We start from the raw sequence: 16,449 nt of genomic DNA, 5'->3' as shown, positions 1-16,449 counted from the left end.
ATACATTCTGATCTATTAGGATTATATTCCATTTTTCAGATGCTACAAACATTCAGCAAGTACTGTACTTCTTTTAATTGTCATCAGGTTATAAGTCTTCCAACTTCCAGTTTAAGCTTATGCCAGACAATCTTTTGGAATATTCAGCACTGAAATTTATTTTTGTCTTTTAGGTTTTGGCTTTTGGCATGTTAAATAGATTATTTTCCATCATTGTTCTAGCCTTCAGTGATTTTTCAAATTTTGTTAATATTTTCAACAGCCTTATTGTGGGATAAGGGTAACTTTAATCTAATCTAATAAATATTTATTGAAATAATAATGAGCCACAGCTGCACGCTCTCTAGAAAGTCTGAATCTCAGCCCTAGGGGACTTTTCCAAATATGATCTTTCTTTGGGTGCTCTGCCTTAGCACTAAGGATGGTGACTTTCCCCTGTCTCTTCTATTCCTATATTCTTTAGAATTTTCTGTACCACTTAGAAAGTAAAACCAGGCAACCCCTGGTACCCATGGTACAACTGAAAACAGCCACCAGAGAGAGAACTGTCTCACCTTCCTTGGCTCTATCAGGGTCATCTCTGATAAGACAGTGGCCCTCACCTGAGTCAGTGCCCAAGGTGCCCCCCACAACACCAGCGGAGGCCTCCTCCACTGAGCAGTCAGACCCCAGAGTGCTCTGTAGGAGCTGTAGACTGGGAAGAAGGGCCGGGTGCGGTGGCTCATGCCTGTCATGCCAACACTTTGGGAAGCTGAGGTGGGCGGATTGCTTGAGCCCAGGGGTTCAAGACCGGCCTAGGCAAAATGGTGCAACCCTATCTCTACAAAAAATACCAAAATTAGCCGGGCATGGTGGTGGGCACCTGTAGTCCCAGCTATTCTATTTGGGAGACTGAGGCAGGAGAATCGCTTGAACCCGGGAGGCAGAAGTTGCAGTGAGCCGAGATTGTGCCACTGCACTCCAGCCTGGGTGACAAAGCCAGACCCTGTCTTCAAAAAAAAAAAAAGAAAAAAGACTGGGAATGCCTAGGTTTACACGATGGGTTATCACTCCAAAGAGTTGTGTCTTTTGTGGCCAATGGCAGATCCAGGAAAGAAATGAAAGTTGCTGATGGGGATAAATCTAGGCTGGGGGAGAGCAATACAGATGTGTATGGGAAACCCCAACCCCTATATATTGTAAATAGATGGACTAGGCTAAACATTGTTGCTGTTTCAGTCTTCTGCAAACTCAGCTTGTCCACAATAAAGCTCTATCTCCTGTTGGAAGGAAGGGAGGGAGGGAGGGAGGACGGGGGGGGGGGGGGGGGAGGGGAAGGGGAAGGGGAAGCACATAAATATGCTGGGACCTTCATATTGCTATAGGGCACCCCTGCTTAATGGAACCCTCCTCCCATCTCCAATACAAACAGCCCCATGGGGGAGCAGGCAGCAGCCACTCTGGTATTTGTGTGTTTCGCAGTCCTTCAATGTGTTTCCTGTCCTTAGAGAACAAGGATTTCCAGCCATGTGCCTAATCATCTCCACTCCCTATCTTATTTTTTAAAAACCTCTTTGTAGCTGCTTCTCTTTGCCCTCACAATCCTTCATGCATAGAAGTCCTGCTTATCTAAAACTTCCGTTGTGTAAATTCCTCATTGCTGATAACAAATGTCTCCAAAATTTAGCAGCTTAAAACAATAAACATTTATAATTTCTGTAGGTCAGAAAATAAGAAAATTTTCCATTCAAGATGTTGGCCAGGTGACAGATTTACCCCTTGGTGGTAGTTTACTGACCCTTAGTCTGGTGTGTTTGGTGTTTAACAAGCAAACCAGTTACATAGAGGAAACATAGTTACTTTTCTGTTTTGGAGAACCGCAAGGACTTTCTCTTAGACCTTCTAACAAAAGGACACTATGAAAAGCAAAAGAAGAACTAAAACAAACATCTAAACATTCTTTATTATGAATCACACTTTCTTATACTCAATAATAAAAGCAATCAACCGGTATTTACATTATTTCAATTTTAAAAATATGAAATGTATCCTTAATCAAAAGAGTAGATTGGTATAGTTTATGTAATTAAATAATATGATAGGAAAGCAGTTAGCAATGATTCTTCACCAACTTGTGAAATGTAACTTTGTTTTTTTTTTTCTTTTCATTTCAGGTATTCAATACTTCTTAGACACAGACCTGTTACCATATACCAAATATTCCTATTACATCGAGACCGCCAATGTGCATGGTTCAACAAGGAGTGTAGCTGTCACCTACAAGACAAAACCAGGGGTCCCAGAGGGAAACTTGACTTTAAGTTATATCATTCCTATGGGCTCAGACTCTGTGACACTTACCTGGACAACACTCTCAAATCAATCTGGTCCCATAGAGAAATATATTTTGTCCTGTGCCCCTTTGGCTGGTGGTCAGCCATGTGTCTCCTATGAAGGTCATGAAACCTCAGCTACCATCTGGAATCTGGTTCCATTTGCCAAGTACGATTTTTCTGTACAGGCGTGTACTAGCGGGGGCTGTTTACACAGCTTGCCCATTACAGTGACCACAGCCCAGGCCCCTCCTCAAAGACTAAGTCCACCTAAGATGCAGAAAATCAGTTCTACAGAACTTCATGTAGAATGGTCTCCACCAGTGGAACTAAATGGTAAGAATCCAAGGCCGAGATTACCCTTTTTGGGCAAGACATGAATGAGAATCTATTGTAATTGTGTAATTAGGAATTTGGCAGTTGTATTCCTTTTTATAACTGCACAATAGAATAATTGAGAAACAGTTTCTAAAGATATAAGATAGTATTTGTCCTGGTTAGTGGAACAAGTGTATTTCTTCTAATCTAATAACAAATTCCATTCAATTAAATTGCCCCTTAAAAGGCTAATATTATCTTTGCTCTTAATGACATCTGCCATAACACAAATGATGTTTATAATTTGAAACTCACTTATGAAATGCATTATATTTGACTGTGTCACAAGTTAGGGCACCCACAAGCAGTACATTTTCTCTTCTAAGCAAGAAAAAGATATAAAATAATACAAAAAATATGTATATAAGCTAACTGACTCCATTAAGTTAATTTTTGCATTCATGCAATTGAACCCTTGGTTATATAGGCCAGACACACATTCACAGATTTTTAATCATTTATATCATGTACATATTATAGCAAAATCTTTCTTTAGATTTGTAAAGTTATTTGGTAAAACTGGGTAGAGATTGACTATAACATTTACGCAAACAGGGCTTATGTTAAACAAGTTAAATTAAAACCTCCAAATTTGAAAGGATACAGACCGGAGCTATAATGATCAAATTCCCCAAAAGAACTGGCCATTCTTAACAGAAATTGTGAATATCAATTCTGAAAAAGACTGAATTTACCTATGATAAAGTGTAGTTATTTTTTGTCTATATGTTATCCATTTTGGTTTGTTTTCCTCATGCGTATGCCTTTAATAGTATTTTATACATTCATCTATATATCAGTTTGTTGTCTTCTATGTACCTGTTATCTAAATTACTAAACTACTAAATCACTACATTTTGAATGCTAAAGAAATTGACAGTAATCTAGTTAGAAAGACAATGAATATCCAGCACTCTTTAACTGACCTGTCCCTACCCTACCCCTAAAGTAACCCCTTTGTCTGATGAGTTACCTAGGTTCACTATTTAATTTCTCTAGGAATAATTATAAGATATGAACTATACATGAGAAGACTGAGATCTACTAAAGAAACCACATCTGAGGAAAGTCGAGTTTTTCAGAGCAGTGGTTGGCTCAGTCCTCATTCATTTGTAGAATCGGCCAATGAAAATGCATTAAAACCTCCTCAAACAATGGCAACCATCACTGGCTTGGAGCCATACACCAAGTATGAGTTTAGAGTCTTAGCTGTGAATATGGCTGGAAGTGTGTCTTCTGCCTGGGTCTCAGAAAGAACGGGAGAATCAGGTAAAGATCAGTGCTTTAAATTCTACTTTTAAAACCTCTGAATGCAAATGTTTCCTCAAAGTCAAAGTACTGTGAAAGTACATTTTGAAAAGCAGGAATTAGAAACTTCCATAGACCAAGGAAAATTTTCATATATATGGATTTGTTACATAAACAACTCAAGGTCATAAAGTACTTGCAGCAAGTTCTAGGGGGCAAAAGTAAATGCTTTAGTTATTAATTCATGGGGCGAAAATGGCTTAACTATAGTTATAGTCTTCTGGGAATGTTTGTCAAAAATAGCATTTGGTTTCCACTCCTGAAGTGGATTGGACACATGTCTCATCTTGCTCCATATACAGCATAATTTATGTTCAATGAAAGAGATAACTGTCACCAATTCCACAAATTTGTCTTTGTTTTTATTTATCTTTCCAAAATAAATAGTTTAGATACTAGATTGTACGTCATGACAGAATCGTGGGCATCAAAATCTATAATTCACAAGTGTGTTTGTAAGCAGTTGGCATGATGATAAGGAAGGAGTACAACATATCTAAATTTTCTGGAGTATCTTCATTAAGGCAAAAATTTTTAATCCTCCACTTTATTTTCTATATTAAAACACTTCAAATTTCATGAGCCTTTAAGAAAAAAAATACACTTTTGTTATGTGTTTAATCTGTAGATATCAAAGAAACCCAAACCCTGATCTAAACTTGACCTGTTAGGAATATGGAGGATGAGGGTAGCTTTAGGTTGATGTCCAAGGGAATCATTTCATGAATAAAATACGCATTGTGCTTGAGCATCTCTTAATGACTACCAGCCATCTTGGACAAATAATAGAGCCATGATAGCACAAGTGATGAGGCATGGAATTCTGGAAGGGGAAAATCAAGGTCAGAAATGAAAAGTAATGGGTGAAACTGCAATACTGGTCCCTCGTAATCTTATGGGTCACTAGCTAATGAAAGTGCAATGAGTTCCTTTGATAATACACCTTTGGTTAGCACATTTAAAATCCCTGTAAAGAGCTCAAGAGTGGCAGGGGGGAAATGCACGTGTATGTAACCTGAACATTTCAAGAAAAATTTAACAAAAACTTTGAGACATTCATTGGGGTTATTTAGAATGCTTTAGGTTTACCTCTTTCTGAAGAATAATATTCAGCCAGCTGCATTGGATTGGCTCAATGACATATTTCCCTACATGGGAAATCCAGTACATCACCATGCATTTTTCTGAACTTTTTGAACTGAGATATTCTATTTTTGTGACTTCTTTTAGATACTCGTAAGACTTATAATTTCCTATCTAACTATCCACTTTCCTATCTTTATGAACACGAGCAAATTCCTATGAGATTTTTATTTTGTAAGTAGAAAGTAGCTGGTAATATGAAGATGGAGAATATACTTTCAGATAACATTTTAAAAAGTGAATACCTTTTACATATACCAGCATATTCTTGGACTTTTTCAAAGCAGAATATTTTAAAAGGTAAAGGTATTTCAGAAACTAAATGAATGTGTGAATTCAATTTAAAAATATATAGGGACGACATTCATTGTTTTGATGTTCTTGTTATTGTTCTCATTGATAGCACCTGTATTCATGATCCCTCCTTCAGTCTTTCCCCTCTCTTCATACTCTCTCAATATCTCCTGGGAGAAGCCAGCAGATAATGTTACAAGAGGAAAAGTTGTGGGGTATGACATCAATATGGTTTCTGAACAATCACCTCAACAGTCTATTCCCACGGCGTTTTCACAGGTATTGTTATTTTTAACTAATGTCCTTTCAGAATTGGCTTAGGGCTTCATTTGGACATTTTTTGAGTTTGCAGAATTCTGTGACAGAATTCTCCCTCTATATTGATTAAATGGGGCATTTTTTCTTAATATAATATTATGTGTACAAGCCTCCCTCTTTGTATGTCACTTGTATTTTTCCAGTATAATCGTATATTAAAACTAAGTTGGTATAATTTATTTCATAAGACTTGTTTTTTCCATTTATCATGTATCCTTAAATATTTTACATGAAGTTGACTTTCATTAACTGTGTACTATCATGTTATTTGGACACACAATAATTATTTAACCAGTCCACAGTCCGTTGATATTGTATTGTATTAATTCTTTTGGAAATATAAATAACATTGATAAAACTTCTTATATGTACGTTTCATATACATTTCTACTTCAAAAATCTGAAGAATTGAATTTATCACAGCTTATAACAAAATGAATTATGAATATGTTCAAAGTTTTGAATATACAGTCATATATTGCCTTCTAGTAACTCATCCCCCAGCTAGCAGTAGTGAGAATAATTATCATAGCTAAAAGTTACTGAGGCTTTACTGTGTACGTGAACTAATTCATCTGATACATATAGCAATCCTAGACGATAGGAGGCTCTTGTTCTCTCCAGTTTACAGTTGTGGCTGATATACCTCTCTGCCCATTTTACCAGCATCCAGGTGGCCAATAGCAGAAGCTGATGGTAGGATGTCAACCGAACAAGTTCTTCTGTGTATTTGGCTGTTCAGTGCCTCCTCTGAGAGAGATGCTCTTCTCTGGGCATTAGCATAAGATAAAAAGATCTTTACACTTTATACCTACTCCCATAGATCTAGCCACATTTTTCTTTCCATGAATTCCTAGTTCCTGATCCTTCCATCTTTTTTTTCATGCCCTTGGCCAGTATTTCCAAGCCACTGCCATATAGTCCAGGTACATTTTACCTTGAGACACGTCTCTTTCCACACAACATGGGTGACCACGTGAACTGCCTGAAGTTCTGCCCACTAAGAGGATTTCTTCTCTCTGCCGTTTCACAGGGTCATCTCTGACAAGGGTTATAGAGCAACAGCTACCATTTTAGACTTGCAGCCACATACCAAGACATCCTATCTGTAAACTAAATTCTGATTTTTTTCCCCATTCTTTCAGCTCTTAAGGGACTCCCCACGGGTCATAGGTATGAGCTGAGGTTGAGCCACCAGTATAAGAATGGTGGATGTCATGGGGGCCTGAACCACCTGCTTGCACAATGTATTACGGCTTTTGGCTCTGCTTATACCCAATCTCAGACATCCACTTCCATTTTATGATGAATTTCTGTTGGGCCCTTCTAACCTCAAGACTTGGCTGAGACAATTCCAAGATTATAAAAAAGTAGCTCTAGCTGCATGGCTATTTGGTGTTCCATGACCAGATGTTCTGTTTTTACTGAAGCCTGAAAGCATGCTAGGGCCATTTAGCAAATGATATATAGTTTCCATTACATGTTATGCCTTTGTTCCAAGCTCTTGGGGTCTGTCTTCCCTGTGATTCTCTTTCTATGTGTGCCTTGCAACATTTTTTCCCACAATGCTTACCTCTAGTGCTGTAAAAATTACTACACGTTATGTCCCAAGTGGCTCATCTGCCTGTACCATAGGCTGGACCTGGTGCAGAGCCCTTTCCTCCTCTGGGATGCACTCAAAACTGGCAGCATTCCATATTACTCAGTAAATTTCTCAGAACAGTATTCTCAAATGTGGAATATGCTCCCTTCAGAATGTGAAGAGGTCAACTAGACATTTTGTTTCCTTCTTAGTGGTGGTAGAAGCAAGGTGCAATAATTTGTCCTTTATTTTGGAGGGGACATCCTAGCATGTCTCAGGCCACTTGAACTCCTAAAAACTTCACTGATATAGCAGATTCCTTAATCTTCATAATATTGCTCTCTCACTTTCTAGAACACATATGTCTTACCTCTGCATACCTACCATTTCTTGCTTATCTGATTCATTTAATATGATGCTATTGATATAAAGAATACTGTCAAGGTGGTGTTTATAGTTTGTCTTAAATTGGTGATTAATCACCCTCAGATTTCCTTTGTCTTTCTTCAGTGCATTGATGGCAACCAGCAAGATCCATGCATTGTCCTTATAATTACTAGTTTCCCCAGAGTAGTCCTTGTAATTACTAATTCCACCAAACCAGTGAATTACCTTCTACTGGTAACTCATCGCAGTTCACCACTAATGAAAGTTTAAGCATTGCACCACTAGGGCATGCTGTGGACTGTTAGTACTCTACCTGCTGTCTATGATGAGATCATTGTAAACCAGCGAGTGGATGATGGAGCTCCAAAATATCATTTTAGAGTCTCCTTCCTAGGGCCAGTCCTGTTACGACTGTCTTAGGGCAAATTCCCCCAGAAGCAGACTCTTGGTAGAGGACTGAGTACAGGAGGTTTATTGGGGGAACTCTTTCAGAAACAACAAATGTGAAGTGATAAAGTATGTAGGATTGAGCAGCAAAGAAGCTGAACTGTGATGCAATAGTGGAAGCAACCTCAGCGGATTCCGTGGGTAGTTCTGGAGCTGAAATGACCCTCTTAGCTTATCTCAAATTAAGCTAGGAAGTCAGACCTTTGTACCCTAGAGTATTTGTGTCCTCGGGCTGGTGTAACAAAAACATAAACTGAGGGTCTTAAAACAACGGAAATTTAGGTGTTAGTACAGCCAGGTCCCCCACAGGCTCTAGGAGACAATTCTTCTCTTCTACCTACCTGTGGCTCCTGGTGTTCCTTGGCTTGTGGCAACATAACTCTAATATCTGCTGCCTCTGTCTTCACAAGTCCTACTCTGTGTCTCTGTCTCCTCTGGGTCTGTGTGTCCATCTCATTTCTCCCATAAAAATACCAGTCATTGGGTTTTAAGCTAACCTGAAATCCAGGATGACAACTAATTAATTACATCTGCAAAGACCTTATTTCCAAATAAGGTCTTATTCTGAATTTTTGGGAGACACTCTACAATCCACTACTAATAGGTTTGCCGTTTTTTTCTAAGCCTTTTTAGGAGACAGACCGCATGTACAACACACAATTTTATTTTCTATACTAGATGAAAAAGAAGAGCCAATAAATAATTTATGATTACTTATTTTTCATTAATCTGTCTATGTGTTCACTCATTTGCAACTATCTCATGATGAAAACACAACTGGCATAATATATATATTTTGACTTAAACAGGTTAGTCTACCAATCTGGTATACCATGGGATTTAAGACAAAGTTAGTTGTAACTTTCATGTGGTCTTTGCCATGTTGTATCTCATTTATACTCGATGTTTTATTTTGTTGTTTTTACTATTCTTTGGCTTTATAAACTATTCTTTCTTTGTAAAACACAGTTTTGATTTATCTATTACTTATATCATAATAGTTGTTCTAAGAAAAAAATAAGGGGAGAAATATTATTTATAAAATACAGCCTTAGAAGTCAACCTGTTTGTTCATATTCCACATCTCCCAATTATTAGCTGTATCACACGTCTCTCTGCTTCTGGTTTTATTCATCTGTGAAATGGGAAAACCATTTTTGCTCACCTACCTGCTTAAAGAGCCTGATAAATATTGACACATTATTATTAGTGATTATTATTAATGGTGTGGAACTACATTATACTTTATAAACTAGCTATCATTTAATGGGGCAGGAAAATAAATATTTTTATTATTGTTGTTGTTATTTAAAAGGCTGTTCCTTATGGCTGAACTGGAATAAGGACATAGATATATCACCTTATTCTCTTTTTTGTGTTTTTATTTCTTTGAGACAGAGTCTCGCTCTGTCACCCAGGCTTGAGTGCAGTGGCGCAATCTCGGTTCACTGCAATCTTCTCCTCCTGGGTTCAAGCAATTCTTGTGCTTCAGCCTTCCAAGTAGCTGGGACTACAGGTGCGTGCCACTACACCTGACTAATTTTTTTTTAAATTTTTATTTTTAGTAGAGACAGGGTTTTGCCATCTTTGCCAGGTTGGTCTTGAACCCCTAGCCTCAAGTGATCCACCCGCCTCGGTCTCCCAAAATACTGGGATTACAGGCATGAGCCACTGCACTGGGCCTACCTTATCCTCTTTTGAACTCTCTTTCCAGTGCAAATATTCTCCGTTCAAGGAAATGAAATCAAAAGTAGCAGAACAAAGTCCAATTTTTTACCTTCTCAATGATTAAATTTGTATCTGAACTGACCTGAGTATGTCTTGTTATAATCTTTGTAAATAAATAGCCAAAATTCCTGGGGAAAATCTACTATAAAAATAACTAGTAAGAAACCTTTGCCTAAGAATGAGACAGGGGGGATACGTAAAAGTGGTGATGATGTAGGATTCATTGTGGGGGATCAAGCTGCTGTAGAATTTTTCCTACCCCTTTGAAGACTTATTTCATGAAAAACTTTCAATTAGATAAATTTTATAAGACTTATAAATTGACTCTATGTACATGATAAAGACAAAATCTATCCAAGTGATAATTTTATGCTGCAAGTTCTGGGGCCAATAATGTATTTTTAAAATAATGTAATTTATAATAATCATCTGTAGAGAAGGAAAAGCCTTTTCAAAATAAATATTAGTGTAGATTTCTTCTTTCTTATTTTATTTCATCGTGGGTTCTTGCTACAAAGAATATTTTGTTTAAAAAATAATTGTACTTCCTAAATTGAATAAGAAATAGCTTCATGTACTTTATCCTAAAAACAGTACCATTTTCTAAAAATTTACATTGAATTCTACCAGGATTATTCTAAAAGGGATGAATATTACAGCAATATTCATAAGTTTAACTCAGTTCAAGGTTTATTTTACTTAGAAAATTTTAAATCACATTTCACAGAAAAGTTTGTATCTTCATTATATCAATAATGATTTTAAAATTAGAAAAATAAAGAATTACTTGGTATTTGATGTTTTTCTTATTTCAAAATGTAATTGCAAGGAAATGATTTTAAAGTTTTAAATTTAAATTATTCCTAGAGTTTTAGAATCTTTAAAACCGCCTTTATTTCTGAATGTTATTGAAACACTGTATTCTACATTCCAATCTCACTGCTTTTTAGAACTACTCATGTAACGTACGAAATTTTAAAGTCAGCACCTAGGCAAATATTCCAAATGAATTTTATTTTACCCCTAAAGAGAAAGTCTCTAGAAAACTACTCCAAATGTTACTGAACTTCACATTTATCTGTATTTATATTTATGGAAGATTATTTTTTATGACTATGTATCAGTAGCCCTAAGAAAATTAGTTTTGTACTCATAGTTACTGTCATACTCTCTGCTTTAATGACTTTTATTTTCTGAATATAATTTCTAGTGGCCTTTGTACCTACAACCTAAACAAATTTACATGGTTGCTTTTAATCACTTCAAATTATAATGACAGAACCAACTCTCAATGTTAATTGTTTAATAATTTATTTATGGACTATGAGTTTCCTGTCAGTCTTCTTTGCTCAAATCTGCTATTTTCATTTGAAACTATATGATAAAGATAATATTTCAAATAACGTAACTGTTTGATCTAATCTTTATATGTTTGTTTATATAAGAAAGATGATTGAGAATTGACTTAACGTGGATGCTCAGTAATATGCTTAATGTTTAATTTTTTACCCTTTTTCTTCTGTGACTTTTTTTCATAAAGAAAATGATAGTATTGATTTAACATAGCAACAGCATTTCTTTCTGTCCTAGCACCATCAAATAGCTTGGGTATTACTGCTCTGGGTTACTTTTGGCCAAGCCCCATGGCTTTGTTTGGACTTTATCATGATAACAATGACAATGTCACCATCTTTATCTCTACCATTGGTGACAATAACCATACCACCATGCTGCTTTATGAGGCAATAACTTGGTTTTCTCATTTATCCACTCAGGAACTGGATTATTACCTCATAAAACAGTGTGATTGTACAATAATCAATTAAATCCTGGCTTGTCGAGACTCTTCAGAAAAAAAAAAAAAAAAACCCTTTTCCTAATGGTGGTTGGCAATAATTCCCTGTCTGAATTCATGGAACTTTGACTGCCAAGGTTATATTTTCACACTGATTACCTATTATCTTTCTTTCTTTCTTTCTTTTTGCCTTGAAGCTGTTGCACACTGCTAAATCCCAAGAACTATCTTACACTGTAGAAGGACTGAAACCTTATAGGATATATGAGTTTACTATTACTCTCTGCAATTCAGTTGGTTGTGTGACCAGTGCTTCGGGAGCAGGACAAACGTTAGCAGCAGGTAAGCAAGTTTTAATGGATATGGAAAATTTGTTGCCTATCAAGAAAAGAAACTTATAATATTCAACACCTTCTCTACTTGAGACTTTATATTTGTCTTCTCCTCCCTTACTAACCCTGATTGCTTCTTATCTTGACAGTTTTAAACAACAACAACCAAAACGTAAGTTTAAGAGGTACCTAGGAGCTATGAGTTACAGCTGTGTCATAATAAGAAATATAATTAGCGGTAGAGTGACTCCACTCTACAACTAGAAATATATAGAAATATATAGAATATACAACTAGAAACATATACAAATATATAGAACTAGAAATATATAGAAATGTAATTAGTTGTAGCGTGACTCCAGGGCTTAACTACCAACCTGTGTCCTAGCAGTGTCCTGACAATTGTGAGAAACAATCAGGAAGCTTCTTATGAGGACGTTAGGATACCTCTTCCCTCAGTCCAGACATTTTTTGTAGGCTTGGGTCTACTCACTCCTGGTCCATGGGAACATCTAGAAATTACTGTGTGGCCTGGTGTTATATTTGGCTTTCATGAAATAGGTAAATGTTTATCTATTGTTTTATTAAGAAGAAGCTCTTAAGTTAATAAAATTTAAATAAAAGAATTGTTATTAAGTATAATCTTAGTAGAAATGGTTTGTATAATTTGTGCTTGCTTCATTCAGTACTAACTGGATTCATACAAACCTGATTACATGTATTAGTAAGACTTATAAAACCCAATTATTTAGCATTAATATATTTTCAAATCAGTGTTTTTCTGATTCTAGTTAAAAGCTTAGTTTCCTGGTTATCTTTAAAGAAATTTCCATGTGTAAGGAGTTCAAGACACTAGATGAATTACAGGTATTACGAAAATACATGTTTACCTGTAAAAACATTTCCCAGACCTCCTCCCCAAATCCCTTCATTCTATTATTAATAGGTCCAATTATGTAGGGTTTTTTTTCTGGTTCTGGAAAAAATTGCGTAGCTCAAATGATCTCATCCAAGTAATTTATTTTTTTCAAAATTTTCATTAATGCAAACAACTCTGAAATTCTAAGAAATTATGGTTTACTAAATTTATAACTGAACACTTTGTATTTTTATGTGTTTTATAGATGTGCATTTCAGATGCATGAATACATTGATGGAGTACCTAGCTTGTACAAAACACTCTTCTCCTATAAAACTGTCTGTTTTTGTATACTGTATTATTAAAGGGTTACTGAATGCTGAATATGGACAGCAGAGGAGGACTCTAGCTCCTTTAAATGATGCAATTTCAGACTAGAAGACAAAAATTAAAATAAGAATCAGTCTTGCAAGTTGGAGAAAGTAAAAATGGAGACAACAGAGGGTGAAGACTGGGTGTGTTATAGTAGGGGACATAGGGATCCCAAGCACGTGGCCATGCAAAACTGGAATCACATCCTCTCAGGGTTGCAAAACATGTACAAATAATCTAATGTTACTATATAGCCAGTATCAATATATTCTTTGTAATATTCCCCCCAAGTGTTCATCTAACCCATGTTTGATACCTTCAGTGTTACGGAAACTACTACATCTCAGACAAAGCTATACCATCTTTAGATACCTCTTTTAAAATGTGATTTCTTAGATTGATCAAAAATATCTCCTAGTAACTTCTACTCAACATTCTTATTCTACGTCCTTGGGGGCTGTCGTTAATCTAATTTATCATCCTTCCAATAACATTTTCAATAACGTTATATCCACCCAAGTCTTTTCTCCTTTAGGCTGCATATCATGGTGGTTCCCATCTGAACCTCATATGCAGTAGTGTCTAGAGCTGTTATTAGTATAATTCTTGTAGATGAGATCTAGTCTGCCTTTTCATAGATATAAGCAAACTAAAGAACCTGAAGAGAGACATGCCTGTCCCTAGAAACTAGCTGGATCATGGAGATGGGAATAGAAGAGCAGAAAACATGTCTACAGAATGGAATCTGCCTGCCCTATGCATTAGTGATAACATCTGTGCTAATAGTATCCTCGTTGGTTGCAGTGGCAAAATCCTGTTGCATAAAAGATGATGGACCTGGGTGCTCTGTGCAGCTCTCATTTTAGTTACTGGTGAGGCGATTAAAACCACTCCTGCCCACTGGCAGGATTGTGAAGTAAAACTAACTAGTCAGAGCTCTCTGAATCCTCTCTCTACTTTGTTTATCCTTGAAAAATGGAACTGGAAACTTACATTTGCTAAAAGTCATGTGATGTGAAAGTTAGTTGACTTACAAAAATAAGAGTTTATTCATATATGTGAGGGGAAAAAAATGGTTAGCCAAAATGCCGGGGTTTCAATCTGGGCTCTGCCATTGACTAGCTATGTGACCTTATATAAATTATCTAACCTCTGTGCCTTAGTTTTCCAATTTATAAATAAGCATAACTTATTTGTAGGGTTCTGATGAGGATTAGAATTAGTTAATACATGTAAAATATTTAAAGCAGTACCCATCACAGTTCATTCTCAATAAAAATTTATTGTCATGATTTTTATCATAATATTATGTAAGACTTTTGTTAGTCACAGTATAAATGTTATGGAATTTCTAATGTTATCAAAATCAAGGAGAGTTTATTTTACAACTTTGATTTTCTAACATTATTATAAAATATAAAATGGAGAGTTCTAAAACTAAGGATTGTATTGTGAAAATAAAACTTAGAAAGGCTTAAAATCTGAAAGCATTATTTATTATTTCTGTAAGAAGTATGTCATTCAGAATTATTATGCACATTTCAAAACTTTGCTCAAAAAACAGCAAATTTCACATTTGTTGGTTGCAATATAGAGTTAATAATGTGCCATAAATGTATTATTACTACATTTTATTGTGAATGCTCAATTCAGAACCATCTCTTGCGGGCTTACTATTTAAAGCACTGTGGAGGATTCTAAGATAATTATACTCAGCATTTGGGTTAAGGAGTTGAGATCCAACAGGTAGGATTAACACCATGGCGACATGTGCTAAGGGCTGTGAGAAAGGTGAAAAAAATGCTATGGGAAGGTAGAAAATGAGATAAATGATTTTGATTTGGGAGACTGAGTAGATACCTCATTAAAGGCTATTTCAGATAAACTATAAAAGAATGGTAAAGACTTTCGCAGATATTTACTGAGCACATACAGTGTGCTAGTTTCTGTTTTAGGGGCTGGCACTGTTCCAAGTACTGATGTAATGAAAGCAGAGAATTATGAAGACTTCCCTGGCGGTAGAGTACACAATAGATTAGAAGAGGGAGTGTAATAAGAGTCTGGTAGACTTTTTTAAAAAGCCAATAAGAGAGTAAATCAGATGAGTAGAAGTGAAGATTGAAAGAAGGGAATGGAGTGACTTCAAGGAAGACAGACCTGGAAGTTAAGCAGTGGGAAGGATGGACAATGATAGCAAATATTGCAGCCCATGGTGGTGCCATTAAATAAAAGGTGAAAGATGAACAAAGAACAGATGGGAGAAATAAACTCGTGAGTTTATTTGATCATTTGATAGAAACACATCCATGCCAGTTATAACCATCCAGGAGCAGAAATTGCAAATCTGGGGCTTAAAAATGATGCAGATTTTGTATTCATCTGCATATAGATGGGAACTAACGCTATAGGTTATAGTCAATTCGTGAAAGCAGAGAAAATGCAAAATGGAAGTCCAAAGAAAACACCTTAGTGAATATTCTATCTGGGAAGAAAGAAGAAAGGAAGAGTGAAGTGAACAAAGGTATGGTCAGAATTAGGAAAAGAACTGAGAGGAAGCAGTATCAGAAAAGTCAAGGGAAGAGAGAATTCTAGAAGAAGAATGTTGTCTGCAGTGCCATATGGTATAGGGAAAGCAAGAGAAATGTGACCTAAAATGGATGCGAGGTCACTGGTGACTCTCTGGGGATTACCCTAATTAGCATGGTTGAAACAGAAGCTGGAACATGAAGGATTGAGCAGCGGCGGGAGGAGATATAATGGTAAATTTCAAACGTGTTTTTTTTTTTTAATTCTTTGTTAAAATTTTTCTTCTACCCAATTTTCATTCTTCAAAAAATTGTATTACCTTTTGTTTCCATATACAATCCTTTCTTTTCTAAAGAAAAATTTATTTTAGTGTTTTTTTCTGGAAAAAATGTTTATTTTCTAATTCCTTAATATATTTTGTTAGAACTATCTGATTCTTCACCTGCCAAGCAGAAAAAGAAAGTCTCTTATATGACAAAAGTATGGAAAAATAATTTTACTTACAGTTGGGTTTATTATAAAATACATCATTTTTAGGGTTGTTCAGATCAGTGAAAATAAACTTATTTGCTTTTATTTGAATACCAGGAAAAAATTATAAATCCATCATCCTTTTTGCCTCCTTCCTTATTCAGTAGATGAATGTGTATTTCTAAATGTTTTTCCAA

The 16,449-nt window shown here is 35.9% G+C and overlaps 1 protein-coding gene across 1 annotated transcript in view; it reads left to right on the top strand.

The window, feature by feature from the left end:
- Window positions 1-16,449, top strand: part of USH2A (usherin) — an 843,890-nt gene that overhangs the window by 256,923 nt on the left and 570,518 nt on the right. Inside the window, exons 18-21 of the mRNA XM_031015607.3 lie at window positions 2,154-2,648; window positions 3,690-3,959; window positions 5,545-5,714; window positions 11,890-12,034. Coding sequence (XP_030871467.3) covers window positions 2,154-2,648; window positions 3,690-3,959; window positions 5,545-5,714; window positions 11,890-12,034 — 1,080 coding nt within the window. The remainder of the gene's footprint in view (window positions 1-2,153; window positions 2,649-3,689; window positions 3,960-5,544; window positions 5,715-11,889; window positions 12,035-16,449) is intronic.

Source organism: Gorilla gorilla, chromosome 1 (assembly GCF_029281585.2).
Source record: "Gorilla gorilla gorilla isolate KB3781 chromosome 1, NHGRI_mGorGor1-v2.1_pri, whole genome shotgun sequence".
Lineage (NCBI taxonomy): Eukaryota > Metazoa > Chordata > Mammalia > Primates > Hominidae > Gorilla > Gorilla gorilla.
Note: the sequence above shows the minus strand (reverse complement) of the source record. Positions and strands in the feature narration are given on the sequence as shown.